General features: G+C 38.5%; 1 protein-coding gene across 1 annotated transcript in view; it reads left to right on the top strand.

Annotated features, from left to right (window-relative positions):
* The window catches only part of LOC108506150 (potassium voltage-gated channel subfamily KQT member 1-like), a 474,960-nt gene that overhangs the window by 269,709 nt on the left and 188,201 nt on the right, over positions 1-17,050 (top strand). The window contains exon 15 of the mRNA XM_017832838.1: positions 4,864-4,925. Within this exon, the coding sequence (XP_017688327.1) occupies positions 4,864-4,925 (62 nt within the window). The remainder of the gene's footprint in view (positions 1-4,863; positions 4,926-17,050) is intronic.

Here is a 17,050-nt window from a genome sequence, read left to right as displayed (position 1 = left end):
TCATCTGAACCTCTTGGGTCTGCATAACACTGGTGGGAATCCCTGGAGGAAAGAGCTTCCTTGTAAAATTTTGACAGTTCCATTGTTTGCTTTTTTTCCCATGAAATGCCACCTAAGCTTTCTGATAGTTTTTCCTTCCCATCTGTTAAGAAGAAATTGGGTCATAGTATCTTTTAAAACATAATAAATATGCTTAGTTTAATTTTTATCTTTTTGAGTCAATTAATATTTGAAATAAGAGATACTCATATTTCTGCAAGAACTGATTTATTCCACTCCTCCTGGAGACAAAATCAATGGGAACTTGGTCAAAACCAGAAACCACATAGGATATTTGCTGTAGCTGTCAGGTGTTCACAATCTTGTTTCTGGAAGTTCATTTCATTGCTGGAGTTGATCTACCTCAATACAAAGAGCCAGCAGAAATATCACTTATATCCTATTCTGAGGGTTTGGAATTTGCAGCTAATTTACTGCACATTTAGGTCCTCTGAACAGCCTTGAACTGCATTCTTAATAAAGACTTAAAAAAGAAGCTTGCATTTAATTTTTAAATTGGTGTATTAATTGTTTTATACATAGTGTAATGATAGTGTGTCTAAATCCTGCCATCAGCATCTTCGGGAGGAAGGGCAGAAGTGTGATATAGTTCTTTAACAAATGCAGTGAACAAAGCTTGTCTCTAATAAGTTGATTTTATTGTTCCTTGTGAGTCACTTAAGCAAATTGTGTCATCTCAGAGGCTGGATAAGTGGAGCAGGTAGACTGACAGACCTTTTTGTTAAGGGCTGTCTTATTTGTTGAGAGGTGATTGCATGTCTTTAACCAGGCAAAGTACTCGCTGCAGCTAGATTTTTGCTACTTGAAAAAGCTAGAAATTTCTACTCCCAGTGCTTAACCTTCATCATGGAACAGTTAACTCTATGGCAAAGTTTCCGTATTGCAGTAGTTTCTGTGTTCAGTAGTTTACTTTTTAGGCTGTCCAAAGGAAAACACAAGTGCCTGATCCAGGACTATGTTTTACCTTTTTTCAATTTCTTCTGCTGATCAGTTCTGAAAGGCTCTGGCTGACAAGAAAAGAGACTCAAACCAAAAGTCATGATGCCTAAGGCAACTTTGTTATTTGCTTTTTTATGGATCTGTGGCTTAAAAGAACAGTCCTGACTTCCATTTTCAGAAGCACTCTCAGTTTACAAACCTAAGAATCTGGAACTTGCCATAAGCTCATCACAGTTATCCCTGCGTGGAACTTTTGCAGAACTGGAACAAACCCAGATCCAGAAAGCTGTATTTGCATTGTTAGCCAAAAGAAGTCATGGTGTCTCTTTGGCTGTTCTGCTTTCTAAAATAGAATTTACAAGGTTTTGACTTATCTTTAGCAGTCTGGAATATCCTTGGTGTCACAATGCTCATATTCCTCATTTTCTGCTTAAAAGAAATCAACTGTTTTCAAATAAATTGTAATATTTTTCAGTTAGCTCCCTTCTATCTGTGTACACCGTGAAAGTAAAAATCAAGGAAGGACTCTTATTCTGTCCAAGCAGTCATTTCCAGCTTTAATAATTTTCAGACCATCTGTCTGCAATTCATCCATTGTCCTAATGCTCCCTGTAATTATTTTTTCTAACCAAAGGAAAAAAATTTGTTTTATTTAAAGTTGGTTGGGATTTTTTTTGTATAGTCTGATGAGATGGAGGACACTAATTGTGTTAAAAATTAAGAATATGGTGCAGTCCCTCATTTTATTTGCTTTCTTCCTCCTACTTATATCATTACATGTTATTTATATCACATGGTTCCATCTGGGGAAAGAGTCCCCACCTGCTGAACTGCCATGGAGCATACCTAAAATTTTTAACTTTTTCTTTTTTTTTTACAAGAGGCTTCTCTTGTTCTTCACTAGGAAAGGAGATGGGCCAGATTTATGAAAATATTAGAAAATGAATACAGGTTTGTGTTGTTTTGAAAGTAGAATAGCATGTGTATTCAGGAAGGCAAAGGCTTTCAGGGAAGAAATTTCTATGTTAATAAAGATGAGAAATGGACTAGATTCCAACAAGTATTCAGTCTCCCGAACTATAAAGCCTAGTGCTTATATACCTGTGTTTTCTCTGATTCAAAACTAAGTATATAAAATGATGGGTTAGTATCATACCAACTATGTTACATGAGCTTGTTGGAAGATATTTCTTTTTTATTTCTGAGCTAAAACTTGCCCATATGTATTTTCATCCAGTTGTAAATAATTGTGCTTCCTTCCATTAAGATCATGCAAATGTAGTCTTGTGTTTTGTGCCTTTCCCATATGTATTACTGGATTGCTTAGCTGATCTATCTGTTTTCTGAAGCCCAACAAGAAGAACAAAAAAAAAGTCAATACTAAAAGAAAGTTATTTTCGTTTGCCAAGCAAAGACTGTAGAAATTGGGATATTTCAGATTTATAGTTAGCCCTGCAATTTTTTCAACTGTGTAAAAGCAAATAATCTAATATAGGAAGTCTAAAATTATATATCTTGAAAATTATATATCTTGAAAAGACTCAAGAGAGAAAACATAAACATGAGATAGAAATCAAATGTACTGGAGCAACGTTATCTGAACTTCTGCTCACCCTTCCAACAACAACGTTGAGCACATTGTGCACACAACACACTTACTTTAAAGGATGGTCCTTATTAGAAGAAAATGCTTGTAAATTAGAGCTGAATGCTGTTTTGTGTGGAGGCTAATAAGAAGTTGGGAAAGGGGTGGACGAGATACAGCTACGTGCATGTGTATCATTCTTTTCACTTCATCTGATGGGAGTGCCACATGCCACAAAACAGCTTCTAACTGCTTATCTGCTTCCTATTTTCTTGTTTTCTGTTCTACACAACATTTGAGAATAACTAAAATAGGAAACATTATTAACTTGATTTGCTTGGTTTGTGATGTCTTAGGGATTATCTGATGGATGTAATTAGTGCTGGTGAGGAAATTATTATTTTATTTTATTATTATATAAAAAAAAAAAACCACCATGCTTTTTGAAATATTTCTTCATGTTTGGGGGACTTTTTGGGCTTAGACCCAAACAAAAACACTACCTACCCACTACTGTTCAAATCGCATCCCAATTTAGAAATCCTTGAAGGCATGTTTTTTTCTGATATCTACTTTGGAAGATTTGTCTATGGATTTACTAACTAGAAAGTAGACTACTGAATCAATTATTTCATTTTAGGCAGAGATGAATACAGATAAACTTGAGCCTCAGCCACTTATATTTTAAGAGATTTCTGAGGTTGTGAATGATGAATAGCACACATGTATAAGCCAAGTTGTGTCATTTATTGTCTGTCCCCTCACAGTGTCCTTGAAAAATCTTTGAATTTTCTCTCTTTATTGTGTTTGTTCCTACAGGTTCTCTGATGAAACACTTCTCTTTTCTAATCTTGCACAGAGCTGCCAAGGGTCCATGACCTTTTAAATATTTTAGGTGGTCTGTAGAGGAGAAGGAAAGCACAAAAAGTACTCTTGCCAGCATTGCTTTTTGCTAAAGATTTCCCCTAAGTTTGGGGTGCATAGAATACAAGTTACCTTGAAGTGAACTTTCGTGCAAATACATCACTAAACATGTCACACCAGCAAACATATGCACTGCTAATGGCAATGGTAAAGCAAGTACCATTCACTGAGAAATGCCAGAATGTGAGTTCTATGCAGAGTGAGCACACATACAGGCAGTTATGGTGGGCACTGAGGCACTGTAAATTTGTATCTCAGCCTGTCTTCCAGCAAGCCCTTCACATTGTGCTCACGCCCTGAACAAAATTGAATTAAATAGCTTTAAAAGCCAAAGCTCAATGACTCATAAAAATGAAGTAATTTATGAAACTATCAGTTACTCCTAGCCGTTACTGGAGGTATAGTTTAGTAGAGAAAAATGTATCCAAATTCCATTGACATAGGCTAAGTTACTTTAGTATTGGGGCATTGGTTTTTTCTTGTGAATATTTTCTCCCAACTCAGGATATATGTGGGTTTGTGTTTCGTTCCTTGTGAAATAACACCCCCAAACTATGGCATTCCTTTGCAGTAGGCCATGAGAACAGAAAGGATAGACCCCACTTTACACAGTTTTTAATCTTGGCTCCCAGTCCCACCATTTGCAGCACAAGAGTGAAACAAAATGCATAACTTGGCTTTAATAGTCAGGTCTCATAAGGAGCAGGAGGGAAAATTAGGTCAGAGATGCAAGGGCTTTTCCCAGTGTCACTCATTTGCAAAGAGGAGATGGATAGATAGATAGATAGGTAGATAGATGGATAGATAGATAGATAGATAGATAGATAGATAGATAGATAGATAGATAGATAGATAGATAGATAAACAGACAGACAGAAAGATAGAACCCCTGGATAGTGCTGTCTTCTACAGCTGCAACCTCAGTTGAAAACTATTCTGGTTTCTTTATGTATAGCAAGTGTACCTTGCTCATGCCAATGATATCCAAAACAGGAGGTGTGTCCAGTACTAGGCCTATTCCATCTAACTACATGCAATTAGCTGACATAATTAAACAAGGAAACAAGTTACCACAGGCACTATCTCTAATCATTCATGATCATAGACTACCTCTATCAGTGTCCAAGTTGCCCTTTAGACTAACCTAATCTTGCCAGTTAGACAAACTAATTCCCTTCAACCACTCTCTTTCACTTCCATTCACCATCAGAAATTCTTTCTTGTTGTGTTCATGTTTTTTATGCTACCCTACTATTACCAGCTTCTTGTTTTGCTTTAAATATCATAGATATAATTCTTAGTCTGAATTTATTCTCCACCTAATGGATGTCCCATTTTTATTGTTCTTTATTTAGAAAAAGGGGTAGACAAAGGATACTATAGTATAGGAGCCAGACTGATCCGGCTAGAGGATAAGGTAAGTGCATGAAAGCTTGCTTTTTTTTTTCCTGAGTCATGATATCTGATCTACAGACATGCAAGATAGTATCTTGGCATGATTTACTTTAGAATTACAGGGCACCATAATAAAGAATAATATAATTTTTGTAAGGGAGTTGATGAAGTATCATGTGCATGTTGTTCAGCGTTAACCATTTACCTGCCATACAGATTTGGTTCTCGAGTATAAAAGGAACTGCTTTCATATTGAAGCCAAATCACACATTTTGTATATAAGTACTGTGAACTAACAAGGTATTTGCCAGGCAAGTATTAGTGACTTAAACAGAAAGGCCAATATCAGGTTCTTTGTAAATAGCAGCAGTTGATATCTCAGTTAAGGATCTTGAGATTCTTTAATGTTTACTGCATTTTTTTCCCTGTGCAATTATCTTTGCATCAATTCTGCCCCTCCCTCACTGTCTTCTCTCCAAGAATATGTTCATCTTTCTCATTAATTAGAGTTGCTTAGAAGTATGCCTGGAGGCCAAAGCTCAGTGAGGCTCTATTGTTTTAGACCTAATATAAACTTCCTCAAAAGCTTTTCCTACTCAAGTGATAACAAAAAAAGAAGTTTGCTTAAAATTAAGGCTCTATTTCTCTAATAGTGTTTTGGTCAGCTCTCTTACCTACCTCTAAAAGCTACCTACCCCTAGAACAGGGTGATTTCTGTGGACAGTAGCAACACAGTAGCTTTGGTGTGTGGTATGATGTAGCAGCTGAGACAAAAGTCCATTTGAATTTACCCTATCCACTGCTTATTTGTATCCTTGTCTCACTCAAATTTCTCATGCAAATTTTCCTTTCACTTCTTTCTGGGGAAGTGAGCTGAGAAGGAACGAGGAAGGAAAATTCTCCTAATTCTTAAGAACTGTGCATCTTGCCAAAAAGCAGAAATTGAAATTAAATTAATACAATCCCTTGCCTAATTTTTAATGATCTTTGCTAGGACAACATTGGAAATATGTAACACTGCGTGTCAAAGAACATATTTTCTTTAATTTTTAGCCTTCTTGGACAGTGCCAGAGAATCAGCTTCACAGATAAGGACAAGTCATCTGAGTTAACTTTTGAAGTGGATTGGTCCCTTGTGTGGACAGAGTCGTTTAAAGTGAAAATGGTTTTCATTCAGATTGCCTTAATTCACTTCAAAAGAGATAAATTGCTCTCTAGCCTCTGTATATCCTGTAAATTCACACCACTAGTTCGTTCAGATTTCTTGAATATGCATATTAAGAGAAACCCACAATACAAATTTGAAAATTTAGCAATAAAAGTATCTATGGTATCAGTTAGAGTGCTTTGAGTGAGAAATACTGCTAGTATTGTAAATACCTCTGGAAGCAGTTTTTCATGGTCTCCTGACTGCTCCATATTTATGAAGAAGAGAGGTGAGAAAGTTTTTAGTGTGTCTGGCACTGGTCCAGCTTTAGCACAATCTGCTGTGGATTTGGTAAACCTTATTTCAAAGCCTTACTTGGAGTACTTCAGAGGGATCTTGGTATAAGAAGAGGAATGTTACAGGAGATTCTAGTGTATGCCATGAGTGCTGCAGTGACTGATCTCTGTTGCATAGACCTGCTTGTGTTCTGCCTTTACAGCTTAAACCTGCCAGAAAACTGAACTCTAGCTGATTCGAAGAGTTATCATTTTCATCAATACTGCCTTGATGTAAATGTTTAGAGATGATGAAGCCACATGGTTTCACCTTCTCATGTTAAATATCTATGGAAAGCTTGTGGTAACAAGTCTGTAGCGTGGACTCACAGCAATATTTTCAGAACAACAGTCATGCAAATTAAAAAAAAAAAACAAACCAGTGGTGTAGCCACCTCAACTTCATTTAGACATGATCTAAATATAGTGCAAGCTCAAACCATTAGTGTGGGCAAGACCTAGCTGCTATTTTGTTTGAAGAGTTCAACTTAGTTCTTTAAGTATTATATGGAAACTGGTGAATTCTCTCTCTCTCTGCTTATTGTTCTGCAAAAAATGCATAGAAAGGAATAAAAATCTGTTGAGATGTTTTCATAAGATGAGTCAATCATTGCAGCTTCCTGTTTGTTCTCAGACCAAACTACAAATGTAAAATAAAATGCCAGACTCCAAGGTAATCCAGGTTATTTGTTTTTTCAGTACACATTAACCTTCTTTCAGGGGTTCAGGCCTTCATTCTCATAGTCCTGCCAGGAAAATAGACATGGTGCAGAAAAAGCACATTTGTTGTGTTGTTTTTGGGGGGATTTTGGTGGCATAGGTTTTGGTTTGTTTGGGGTGGTTTTTTTGTATTTGCATCTCTTTGGCACACTAGGCTAAAATGCTGTGTTTACTTAATGAATACAAAGTGAAGGTTCCTACCTATCTCTGTTCTAAGGGGACAATAGAAACTACTGCACCCTGCTGTCAAACTGCTTCCCCTAAACTATTTTCCCATGTTTCATGGGCTGTCCTGTTCTAATAGTTCACTGTGTAGTAGCTGCTATGTGCCCAAATGTGAAACAATATTGGAGTCAAGAAGGACGAGCTGAGTTTCAACCTCTGAGGAGAATAAATGAAGCAAGGGCATGTCTGACATCAGGCTCCAGCTGGTGGTGAAAAATGATCTCCCCCTTGGAACTAGGAAACCTTTGGGATCAGCCTCTTCCCCCTGGAGAAATTATTTTAACATTCAGTCACCCAGTATAGTCATGGCAGCCTCCCAACAGAGTGACACATCTGATAAAATGATACATTTTTGGACAAAGGCCAGTTAGTGTAGACTGATAAAAATGCAGTGTGGATCTGAGCATTTCATCTGCTTTAATAAACTGTATCAATAAGTGAATACTACACCTCTGGTCCAGACTGATCCTTCCCACCAGCATTTTGCAGTTCATTTGTTTTAGTTGTTTCTCTGAAAGGGAGTCAGAACGTACTATACCCATTCAGAGCCATGCGTTTTTAAACGTAAAGTGATAATTACTCTTTTTGTAAACTGAGGGAGAGAAAGTTGCACATTTCTGATGGTTAAGATGAACTTCATTCCCTCCAGAGGCTTGCTGTTATTTCAGTTAAAATGTGGGGTTTTCTGTACAGAAAGGCATAGGCGCAGATCTCTGAAGCAGTTGCTTAGTGATAGGTAGAGGCTTTGAGGCAAAGATTCAAAGATAGCAGCCTTCCATTCATGTGGCATGAGCAATATTGCCTGCAGCCTCTGTTTTGTGACCATCCAGCTCCTTATGTAACTTTGAGGGAACAGGGGAGAGGTAGAACAAGTCTGTGTAGGATGAGGCACCGTGCGGGTCCAGCATAAAGCAGAGTTGAAATTTACTTTGCCTTCAAGCACTGCAAAGCTGACTGGAAAGGGGTAAAATGCATGGTGACAGTTTTCAGGCAATATGTAAACGCCTTTTTGGCAACATCAGTGCTGTGTAAGCCTTTACTCCTTTCAGTGACATAGAATGTTGCATAGTGTAAGTTTACCCGTAACACTTTTCAACCTGTTTTTCCATGAGTAGGGTATGAAAATCTTATTTTGTTGTGGTCAGCATAATAACTTAGTGTGGTTCTTTTCACAAAAACACTGAAATGTTTAGAGAAAGAATGAGGCTTCTTTCCCAACACGTGATGTGTGCCACTTGGCCGACCCCTTCTTTAGTTTGATGGCAGGGTTTAATTTTATATTGTGGTATGTAGCCATTGACAGATTCTTTTGAAATGTATTAAGAGGGAGATTGGTTCCAAGACAATGTTCTAGAGCTGGAGTTAGTTTCTTTTCAAAATTGTAAACTAATGCTTCTTTATGATGAAATGAGTATTCTTTCTTTTCCTTTTCTTTTCAAAATTAGAAACAAAAATCATGGTGTGCTGTGTCATACTGCATGGCAACCTATAAATAAAAACAGGAGAGAAAAGAATCTGCAAATGAAAGGTTAGAAAGGACAGCTGTGTTGTCTTTGAAAAAGAAATCTATTAGGTATTTTTATAATTATATGGCAGTCTTCTTTATGTGGTATTTGCAGTTATGATTTACGTCCATATTACCATAACTGTTTCCATACTTATAGACAACATGTGATAATGCTGTGAGCCAAAAGCAGCCATTTGGTAGCATTTAAAAAATGCAAAAACACTAAGAGAAAGCAGGGCAGTAAAACAGAACCCTTCTGAGTTTTATCCATCTGAGTAATGCAAGCCAGTACAAAAGTGTTGTCCAACATAAACAAATGTAGAGGTTGGATTGTGGTGGTAAACTCTCTCTTTACCAATTTAAACACTCATTTTAGAGTTGGGAGCTAAAAAGATGGGCTCAGAGAAGAGTGGTATTTCCTTACCATCTTGTTCCTCCTGGGTAACAATGGAGAGATGGATGGTAGTGAATCTCATTCTTGCTGTGATTACATCAAGAGCCATTAAACAGTAAATTATTTATCATGACAGTGCCTGCAAGCACCACCATAGTGAAGGCCTGGTCAGAATTTCCATTATAAGCGCCCAGTTTGTGGGTGGGATGATGGGGATCACTGAAATGCATTAAAAAACAACAAACAAACCATAAACAAAACGAAAACCCCAAACAAACAAACAAAAGGTGAATATTGGTGCATGATGAGACAGTTGTAAAAAGAGCATGCTACATCTATAAGATTTCATGAATGTGTCTGAAATAAACACATTTGTTAACAAAAACATGTTTTGGCACTAAGGAGTTTGTGCACTGTTTGCCCCAGATTTCTAAAGATTGAGTCGTTCCATAATATAAAGTTTTTCAGAAGGCTTTTTGCAAATGGGTGTTGTGTGCATTTTCTTAGCTGCTTAGGTCAAAGCCTTATCTCATTTACTCTGGAGCAGTACAGCATAAACACATTGATTCTGCACCATAAGCATGACGTCACTGGATTTTTATTTTCAATCTGTTACCAAATTAAAACAAAACAAAACAAACAAACAAAGCAAACAAACAAAAAAATAAAAGCCCTGATGCTTCAAGCCAAATTGTGTTTCCTTTTATGCCAGTGAAGTTACCCAGGACTTATGTAGGTGTAAATTGTAGCAAATTTATTACATGGCTTTAAACAAGTTTCCAGCTCATGTCTTCACATCCTGCTCATCAGGAGTGAATTGACTGAGATGAGGTGAAAGCAAAAATGGGAACTCAAAAATTTCAGAATTAATATGAGTGAAATTGTGGTTTTCATATATTATGACTAAGTGAATCTTTGTGTTTTGCTGGGGATTTAAAGTGTTGTAGAACTGAAATCGTCCATGTGTTCCTGTACTGAAACATCAGATGGGCTTTTAATCTGAAAACCAAGTAATGATGATTTAACTGCTTAGATCTCAGCCACATGGCTTTTCTAGTTTGCTAGCTGACTTCTCAATGCAGAAAGGATCTCAGCCCTGACTCTTTGACTATCTGAGACAGTTGTATGCTTCTCAAACAAACTTTGTTTAATACAGATGAGAACAAAAGGCTGGTTTTGAGCTGCCTGGTTGTGATGGTAATTTCAGGAGGATCAGGCAAAAAAAAAAGAGCTAACTCTGATAGCCTTTCAAGTAAAAGAAGAGACAGATCATATATTCTGAAGTATAATGGAAAGAATCCTCCCTCAATTCTTCCCTTATGTTTTCTGTCATGGAGCTTTATAGTATGTGGTACTTGGTAGCACCCTCTTATAATTGAGGTTCTACACCACTTTCCATTATAAAGCTCTATTTTCAGTTCCTTACATCTTTGCCAAGCTTCAACCATCTGGGCTGAAATTCTCTGAGGCAGATGTCTGCCTCAGGCTGAGATCCTTTGGAAAATTTATATGTCAGTGTGGGTCATCCTTTCTATATCACAGTAACCTGACCCACTGTGAAGATTCTCCCAAAAGTAAACATAAAAATGTTGATGGAAAACACTTGAGATTCTAAATTTGAGAAAGAAAATTGGACAGAAATGGAATATTATCTGCCAGTCTTGAGACCCAGAGGCCGGATCCAAAAAGTAGTGAACTCAGCAGGAAGCTTTCACATGGATCAAGCCCTGATTTTTAATGAGTGAGGGAACAGAGAATTTCATATAGTGAACATTTGCCAGGATGCAACTCACCACCATAAATCAAATGTTAAATAATTCCAAAGCCCAAGAAATGAGCATGCAGATGGCAGTGTCTGCTCCCCAGTGATTGCACTGACTGCTGATTAGGATCCAGCTTGAATAGTTTGATCTCATTTATAGCAGACTCAAGGATTGCTCTGATTAGGCAGTTGGTACAATCTAGTTGAGTTTCTGCTCTCTTGGCTGAAGCTCCTCTGGTGGGGGCAAACTCATCCAGCAGATGCTGCCCATGACACCCTGGAGCACGCTGGAGTTGGGGCAGGCAGGGGCTCACAGCCATATGCTGCAGAGTAGCCTGAAATCAGCTGGGTTCAACCTTACCTTTAGCAAGAAAGAACAGTCCCCTGCAGAAGATGTACTGCTCTGCACTAGCGCTCCTGGAGAAGGGCGCACGGATTAACTGCGAACACCAAGGAAGGCAGAAACAGCAAAGGGACTTTGGGCTGCTGGGAAATAACAGAACTTTTGGGAAGGCAGTCTTCCGTGGTCTATTAAAACGTTGGAAATCTAATCCATATTGATGCACCCCAGCTGTTAAACCTGCAGGGAAAAGTCCTGGAAACAGCAGTGTTGACCAAAAAGGCTGTGCTTGAGGGAGCCTGTCCATCTCTTCATGTTCTCCACCAAAACCTTCCCAGCAGCACAAGTGGGTTTAACCAAAATTGAGGAAAGGGTCATGAGCTTAGGGACGTTGATTTCCTGTAAGTTTTAGAGAAAATAAGTGCCTGGGTAGAGGACAGACACTCTGTTAATCCCCCTGCTCTCAGAAGAAAGAGTGTGAGCATGGCTCTTCTCAGGTGCCAGAGAGTCCGGCCACGAATGTGTAGGAATCAAAGCTCTGGTAGTTCTGCTGCTTATGATGCAATGAAGTAATTTATTTACTATTGCTGAGTGAAAAAAAGTATTTTTACTTTAAGAGTATTTTGGAGATTTTGACCTTTTTTTTTTTTTAATAAAATGTCAAATCCTCCCATGAAGAGCTTTGACCTGAATGTCCAAAGAGTAACAGAAATTAGATCAGCTACAAGTATTTTACTTCTGGTTTTTGTAACTTTTAATAGGTTATTATAAATAAACATAAAGTTCTGAATGATCCTGGGCCTCAAAACGAAATGCCTTTATTTAGTATTGTGGAAAATGGAATATTTCAACAATCCTTCTATCCTGTTCATATAAAAAAATATTAAAATTTATAAATTCATTACACCTGTCTTTTCATAGGAGCGGTGTTTTAAAAATTGTAATTTTCTGATGGAAAAAAAAAGTCATTTGGACAGTTTTTGCAACCTCCCATTGTTGCAGATGTTAAACAATTTAATTTAGAAAGCTATTTTCAAAATTAGATTTTGTAGCTGTTCTTAGTTGGCTGTGGCTGAACACTGCAAGTGCTGCCCTCCCTACAGACAAGTTGAGAATTTTTCTTTGCAATGTTTCTCCAGCTGAAAATTACAATATGTTTCTGATGCAACATTTTTAGAGCAAATGTCACATTCTGTGGAACTGTGTTTTAAATTTTATACTGAAAGAAGGTGTCTCCAGTTTTTACACTTCAGAGCAACTTTCTGAAAATGAGAATTGGGGTGAAATACTCTAATTTTCTGAGCATTTGAGTTGGACAGGTTTATTTCTAATTCATTTGTGTGAAATTAATATTTCATTCTGGCTTTGAGTGAAAGGCATTCCAGCATAGTGAAGAATTCACGGAGAACACAGATAAATTTTCCTAGAGGAAAAGATTGATTTTCCTCCAGTACTCCTTACTTCAAAGTTACTGTAATTATGTCACCTACCACATTTTTCAGATCAGTAAGGTATAGGGCAGTTTTAATGTTATTTGAATCTCATGCAATATTCACCTCTTAATTCCTCTTGATCAAGGAAAGTACACTGGAAAAACCCAGATTTATATTATTCAAATGGTTACTAGAATAACAGTTGGATTTACGTTTCATGCAAGAACTGTGATGCTGAGTTAGAGGAAAGATCTGTTTAATCCTGGAGCTATTTTGTTGCTGCTGGTGGCCAGCATTGGATGCTGATGGATGGACTAGAAGAAGAAATTGAGTCTAATTTGCTATAACTAATCTCTGGGTGTTTGCAATGGATTGTATATAACAAGCAGTAAGAATAGTGCTGTACAAGGCAAGTTACAGGATGACAGCACTCTGTAAAAGAAAAACAAAACAACTGAAAAAACTCACCAAGACACACTGGAGTACTGTGGCAACCTGAAAAAAACTGAAAAAATCTTTTCCCCCTACATTTACCACCAGTTTGTAATTTTCTGTGCTTAGCTTTAAATTTTATGTAGCAGAAAAAAAGCGAGCAGGTCAGTAATACATACTTATTTCTACAGCATAGACACTTTTCCTCCTATTAAATAATGTTGATAAATTATATTCCTATTTCTCCTGTTTAGAAGTTTGGTTGTTCTGGGGTGTTTTAATAGAACATATGATCCTTTGAGACTAGGAAAAGAGTCTGAGGGTTCTGAGTCTGAGGAGGAGAAGTGGTAATAGGGTACCTCATATCTCTTCTGATCATGTAGGTACAGTCCTTAGTTTATTACAAGCTTGATCCCCAAGTGTATTTTTGTGCAATATCAGAATATAATTAAATATTACCAAGTCACTGAATGGTAATCTAAGGATTTATTCGTGGTCTTGTTGTTGAAGAACTGTGCTTTTTTCATTATAAGCAAGTGTTTTTCACAGGTTTAAATGCCTGTGAAGTAAACTATCTTCTGTCACACCAGGCCATAGCCAGCATTCTCAACTCTATAGTTGTGATGCCATAAGATAGGCTGGGAACACAGGCTTACAGGAGACTTTAGGAGGTTGTTCAGTCATTGTAGCAACCCCACCATCTCTACTGTGGGTCTATCATCCTCCTCTAATAATATTGTGTATGAATGTAGATGAGCAAATAAACACTAGAAATGTGCTGACAGGCTTTCACAGAACCCCAGAATCATTTAGCTTGGAAAAGATCTCTGAGATCATCTAGTCCATCCTTTGACCTTATCAACTAGACCAGAGCACTGAGTGCCACATTCAGCTTCTTGAACACCTCCAGGGATGGTGACTCTACCACCTCCCTGAGCAGCCTGTTCCAATGCCTGATAACCCCTTCTGTGAAGAAATTTTTCCTGATGTCCAACCTGAACCTCCCCTGACTCAGCTTGCAACTCGTTCTGTCACCTGTTACCTGGGAGAAGAGGCCAACACTCACCTGGCTCCACCTTGCTTTCAGGGAGTTGTAGAGAGCAATAAGGTCTCCTGTGCTTGCTCCTGTTTGAGGCATCATTAAGGACCATATTGGCAGGTCTGTGTTCCTTTCTGAGACCTGCAGCCCACTGTTAAATGGCATGTGTGTCTTGGGTCTTGTTGTTTTCAAAACCTGACAACTAGAAGTACTGAAAATTCAGTCATATTTTCTCTTCTGAAAAATGCTAACAAAAATAGGAGGCTATAACTGACACAAAAAGGACTGTTTTTCGAGACGTGCAGGATACAGCCAGTCACATAAAGCAACTTTAGCAGGTATGGAATATGGCCAAAACAGTGTCATTTAAAATGTGGGCTGCTACAGGGCCATGCTGTTGCTGCCAGGTCAGGTTAAATGTCTGACCAGATCTCCATCTGGATTCAGGATCTGGCTCACACAGCTTCCTTGCCCCTTCAGGAGCAGAGATTGCAGACTATTGGCTCTGTGATAATATCACAAGTCTACTACTACCCTGAGTATTTCCTAAGGCTTCTGTATTTGGAAGCATGCAGTTTATGTGATGTTAAGGAAACTTCCCTGCCTGACCATTCCCGAGACTCTCTGGCAGGCACACTCCCAAGGTCAGAGACTTTCACTGTCCAGGGGAGGCAGAAAAAGCAGCTGAAAGGCCATGTAAATGCTCAAAACTAGAGCACCCTGGCCTCTCTGCCACCTTAAGTACACTGCCAGCTGCACTGCACTTAGGAAGTTTAACAGGAGTTCAGGTATCTCCCAAGCAGCAGCAGGCACTGCCATCGGGACATACCCTAGGAGGCAGCAGAAGCCCACGTTCCTTCACAACAACTCAAAACACATCAACCGTCTTTAAATGTCTTTAAATTTCCTCCTCTGCCTTACCATGAGCTGCCTATTAATGTTAGTTTTGTTACTGGCTTCCAAGGTGCTCAGCAGCTTTGCACAACTTGTTGCTGTGTGTATCTGGAGAGTTTCTCGAGCCACGAGTAGCAAGTCTCCTTGCCTGTGAAAGGCCGGACCTAGAAGTCATAACCAGACTGAGTGGGTGCCATGCAGAGAGCATTAAAGTCTTTGTGCAGTGTTCAGTTTGCCTCAGCATTTTGCATTCAAACAGAAGAAATAGCTGTTTCCTCCAGGATGGTCCTTGATGAGTACCCAGAAACTGAAGCAGCAGTCTTTCCCCAGCATCACTACACATATCTGAAATCAGTCTAGGCAAGTTAGTTAGAAATCACTTTTTGCAGGGCAGGAGGACTATACCCAAAGAGTATTCTCACCACAAAGGTAACTTTATGATTACCATATAAATGGGATATCCAGCTTCAGAAATGAATGGCTAGGTAGGCAATACCACAGTAGTGCCCTCAGGATATGCATTTCTGTGTCCCCCTCAGCTCTGACCTCTCCATTCACCCTCATCATTAAATTAGTGGGCAGCTGCCCCAGGGTAAGAGCATTTGTGCAGCGTGGGGGGAAAGCAGCTGTGAGGCCAGGGAGATGGCTGGAAGGAGGTCAGGGCAGGAACATGAGGTTGGGAAATGGTAGTTTGGCAGAGGAGAAGGATGGAGGTGGAACACGAAGTTGCTCTTCCTGGATGTAGGAGTTGCAAACAAATTAGATTTTCTTAGAGAATTTTGGAGCCTGACCTGAGAGTCATGCTTCAGGCCAGGTTTTATTTGAGCCTGGCTCTGCAGCCTTGCATGGCTGTACCTTAGTCAAAAGTTTTTTGATATATGTTAGCTGAAAGTGCGGTTGCATGGATGTGTAAACATATAGAACTCTGACTTGTATTTTGTAATTTTTGCATCTACATTTTTTTTTCTTTTTTTTTCCTGGCTATCTTTTATATTTTATGCATTTCATCCTCCACTTTTTAGAGTCTAAAAAGAGTTTACAGTGCTATATGAGTACTGAATATTGCTATTAATTCTGAGGGCAGCTTTTGCTAGGTACCCTAAGCTCTCCTTCTGCAGCACATTCTAAACTCACTATCCAGAGGAGTGAAAAAATCCAAAACAAAACATTGTTTCTGATGCTGAGAACAGCCTTTATTTCCAGCCCCAGCTACAGGGTAGCTGTTACTGTAGGGATCACTGCAAGTAGGTCAGATCCTGGAATCCCTATGAGTTTTACCCTGACTGGAGGTTGCAAAAATAGTCTCCTGATCCTGTGGTAAAACATATCTGCTTGGGGGGTAAGATACTGAATGGCGACAGGAACTGCTGTAAAGCCAACACAACTTTAATATGTAGGGAATAGAGTACTCCATATGCTGCTGTGTGATTTCCTTCTTTGGCTTGGAAGGCAAAAATGAACTCCTTGTATTTGGAAGATAATTTTCAATCCCCAAAATATCTTCTCTGCATTTACTTAACTTTGCTAGCTGGTTGGGCAGGCTGACCATAGCTCAGAGTACAGGTTATGTCATTCAGCAGAAAACTCCCTTCTGTGAGCACAATTTTTTTTCATACTATTATTTTTTTCCTCCTCTTTCCTTCTCCTCCAACAGTATACATACAGAAGGAGGTCACAAAATAGAAGTAAGCTGTAGCCAACAAAGTTCAGATTTTGAAATAAAAAAAAAAATCTGTACACTTATTAGAATTTCTTGTTAATGAGGTCATTTATGTCAGGGCAGGAAATGTACAAAATAGCACAGGATAGAAAAATCTAGACACTGTAAAACATGCCAACAAATTTGGCACATGCATTACTCTCTTAATATGTCCCCAATGTAATCTATAGATCCCACAAGTGACCACACTATGTTTATG

Source organism: Lepidothrix coronata, unplaced genomic scaffold (genome assembly GCF_001604755.1).
Source record: "Lepidothrix coronata isolate B3197 unplaced genomic scaffold, Lepidothrix_coronata-1.0 Scaffold208, whole genome shotgun sequence".
Lineage (NCBI taxonomy): Eukaryota > Metazoa > Chordata > Aves > Passeriformes > Pipridae > Lepidothrix > Lepidothrix coronata.
The sequence above is the reverse complement of the archived record's forward strand: the minus strand, read 5'-3'. Positions and strand labels throughout refer to the sequence as shown.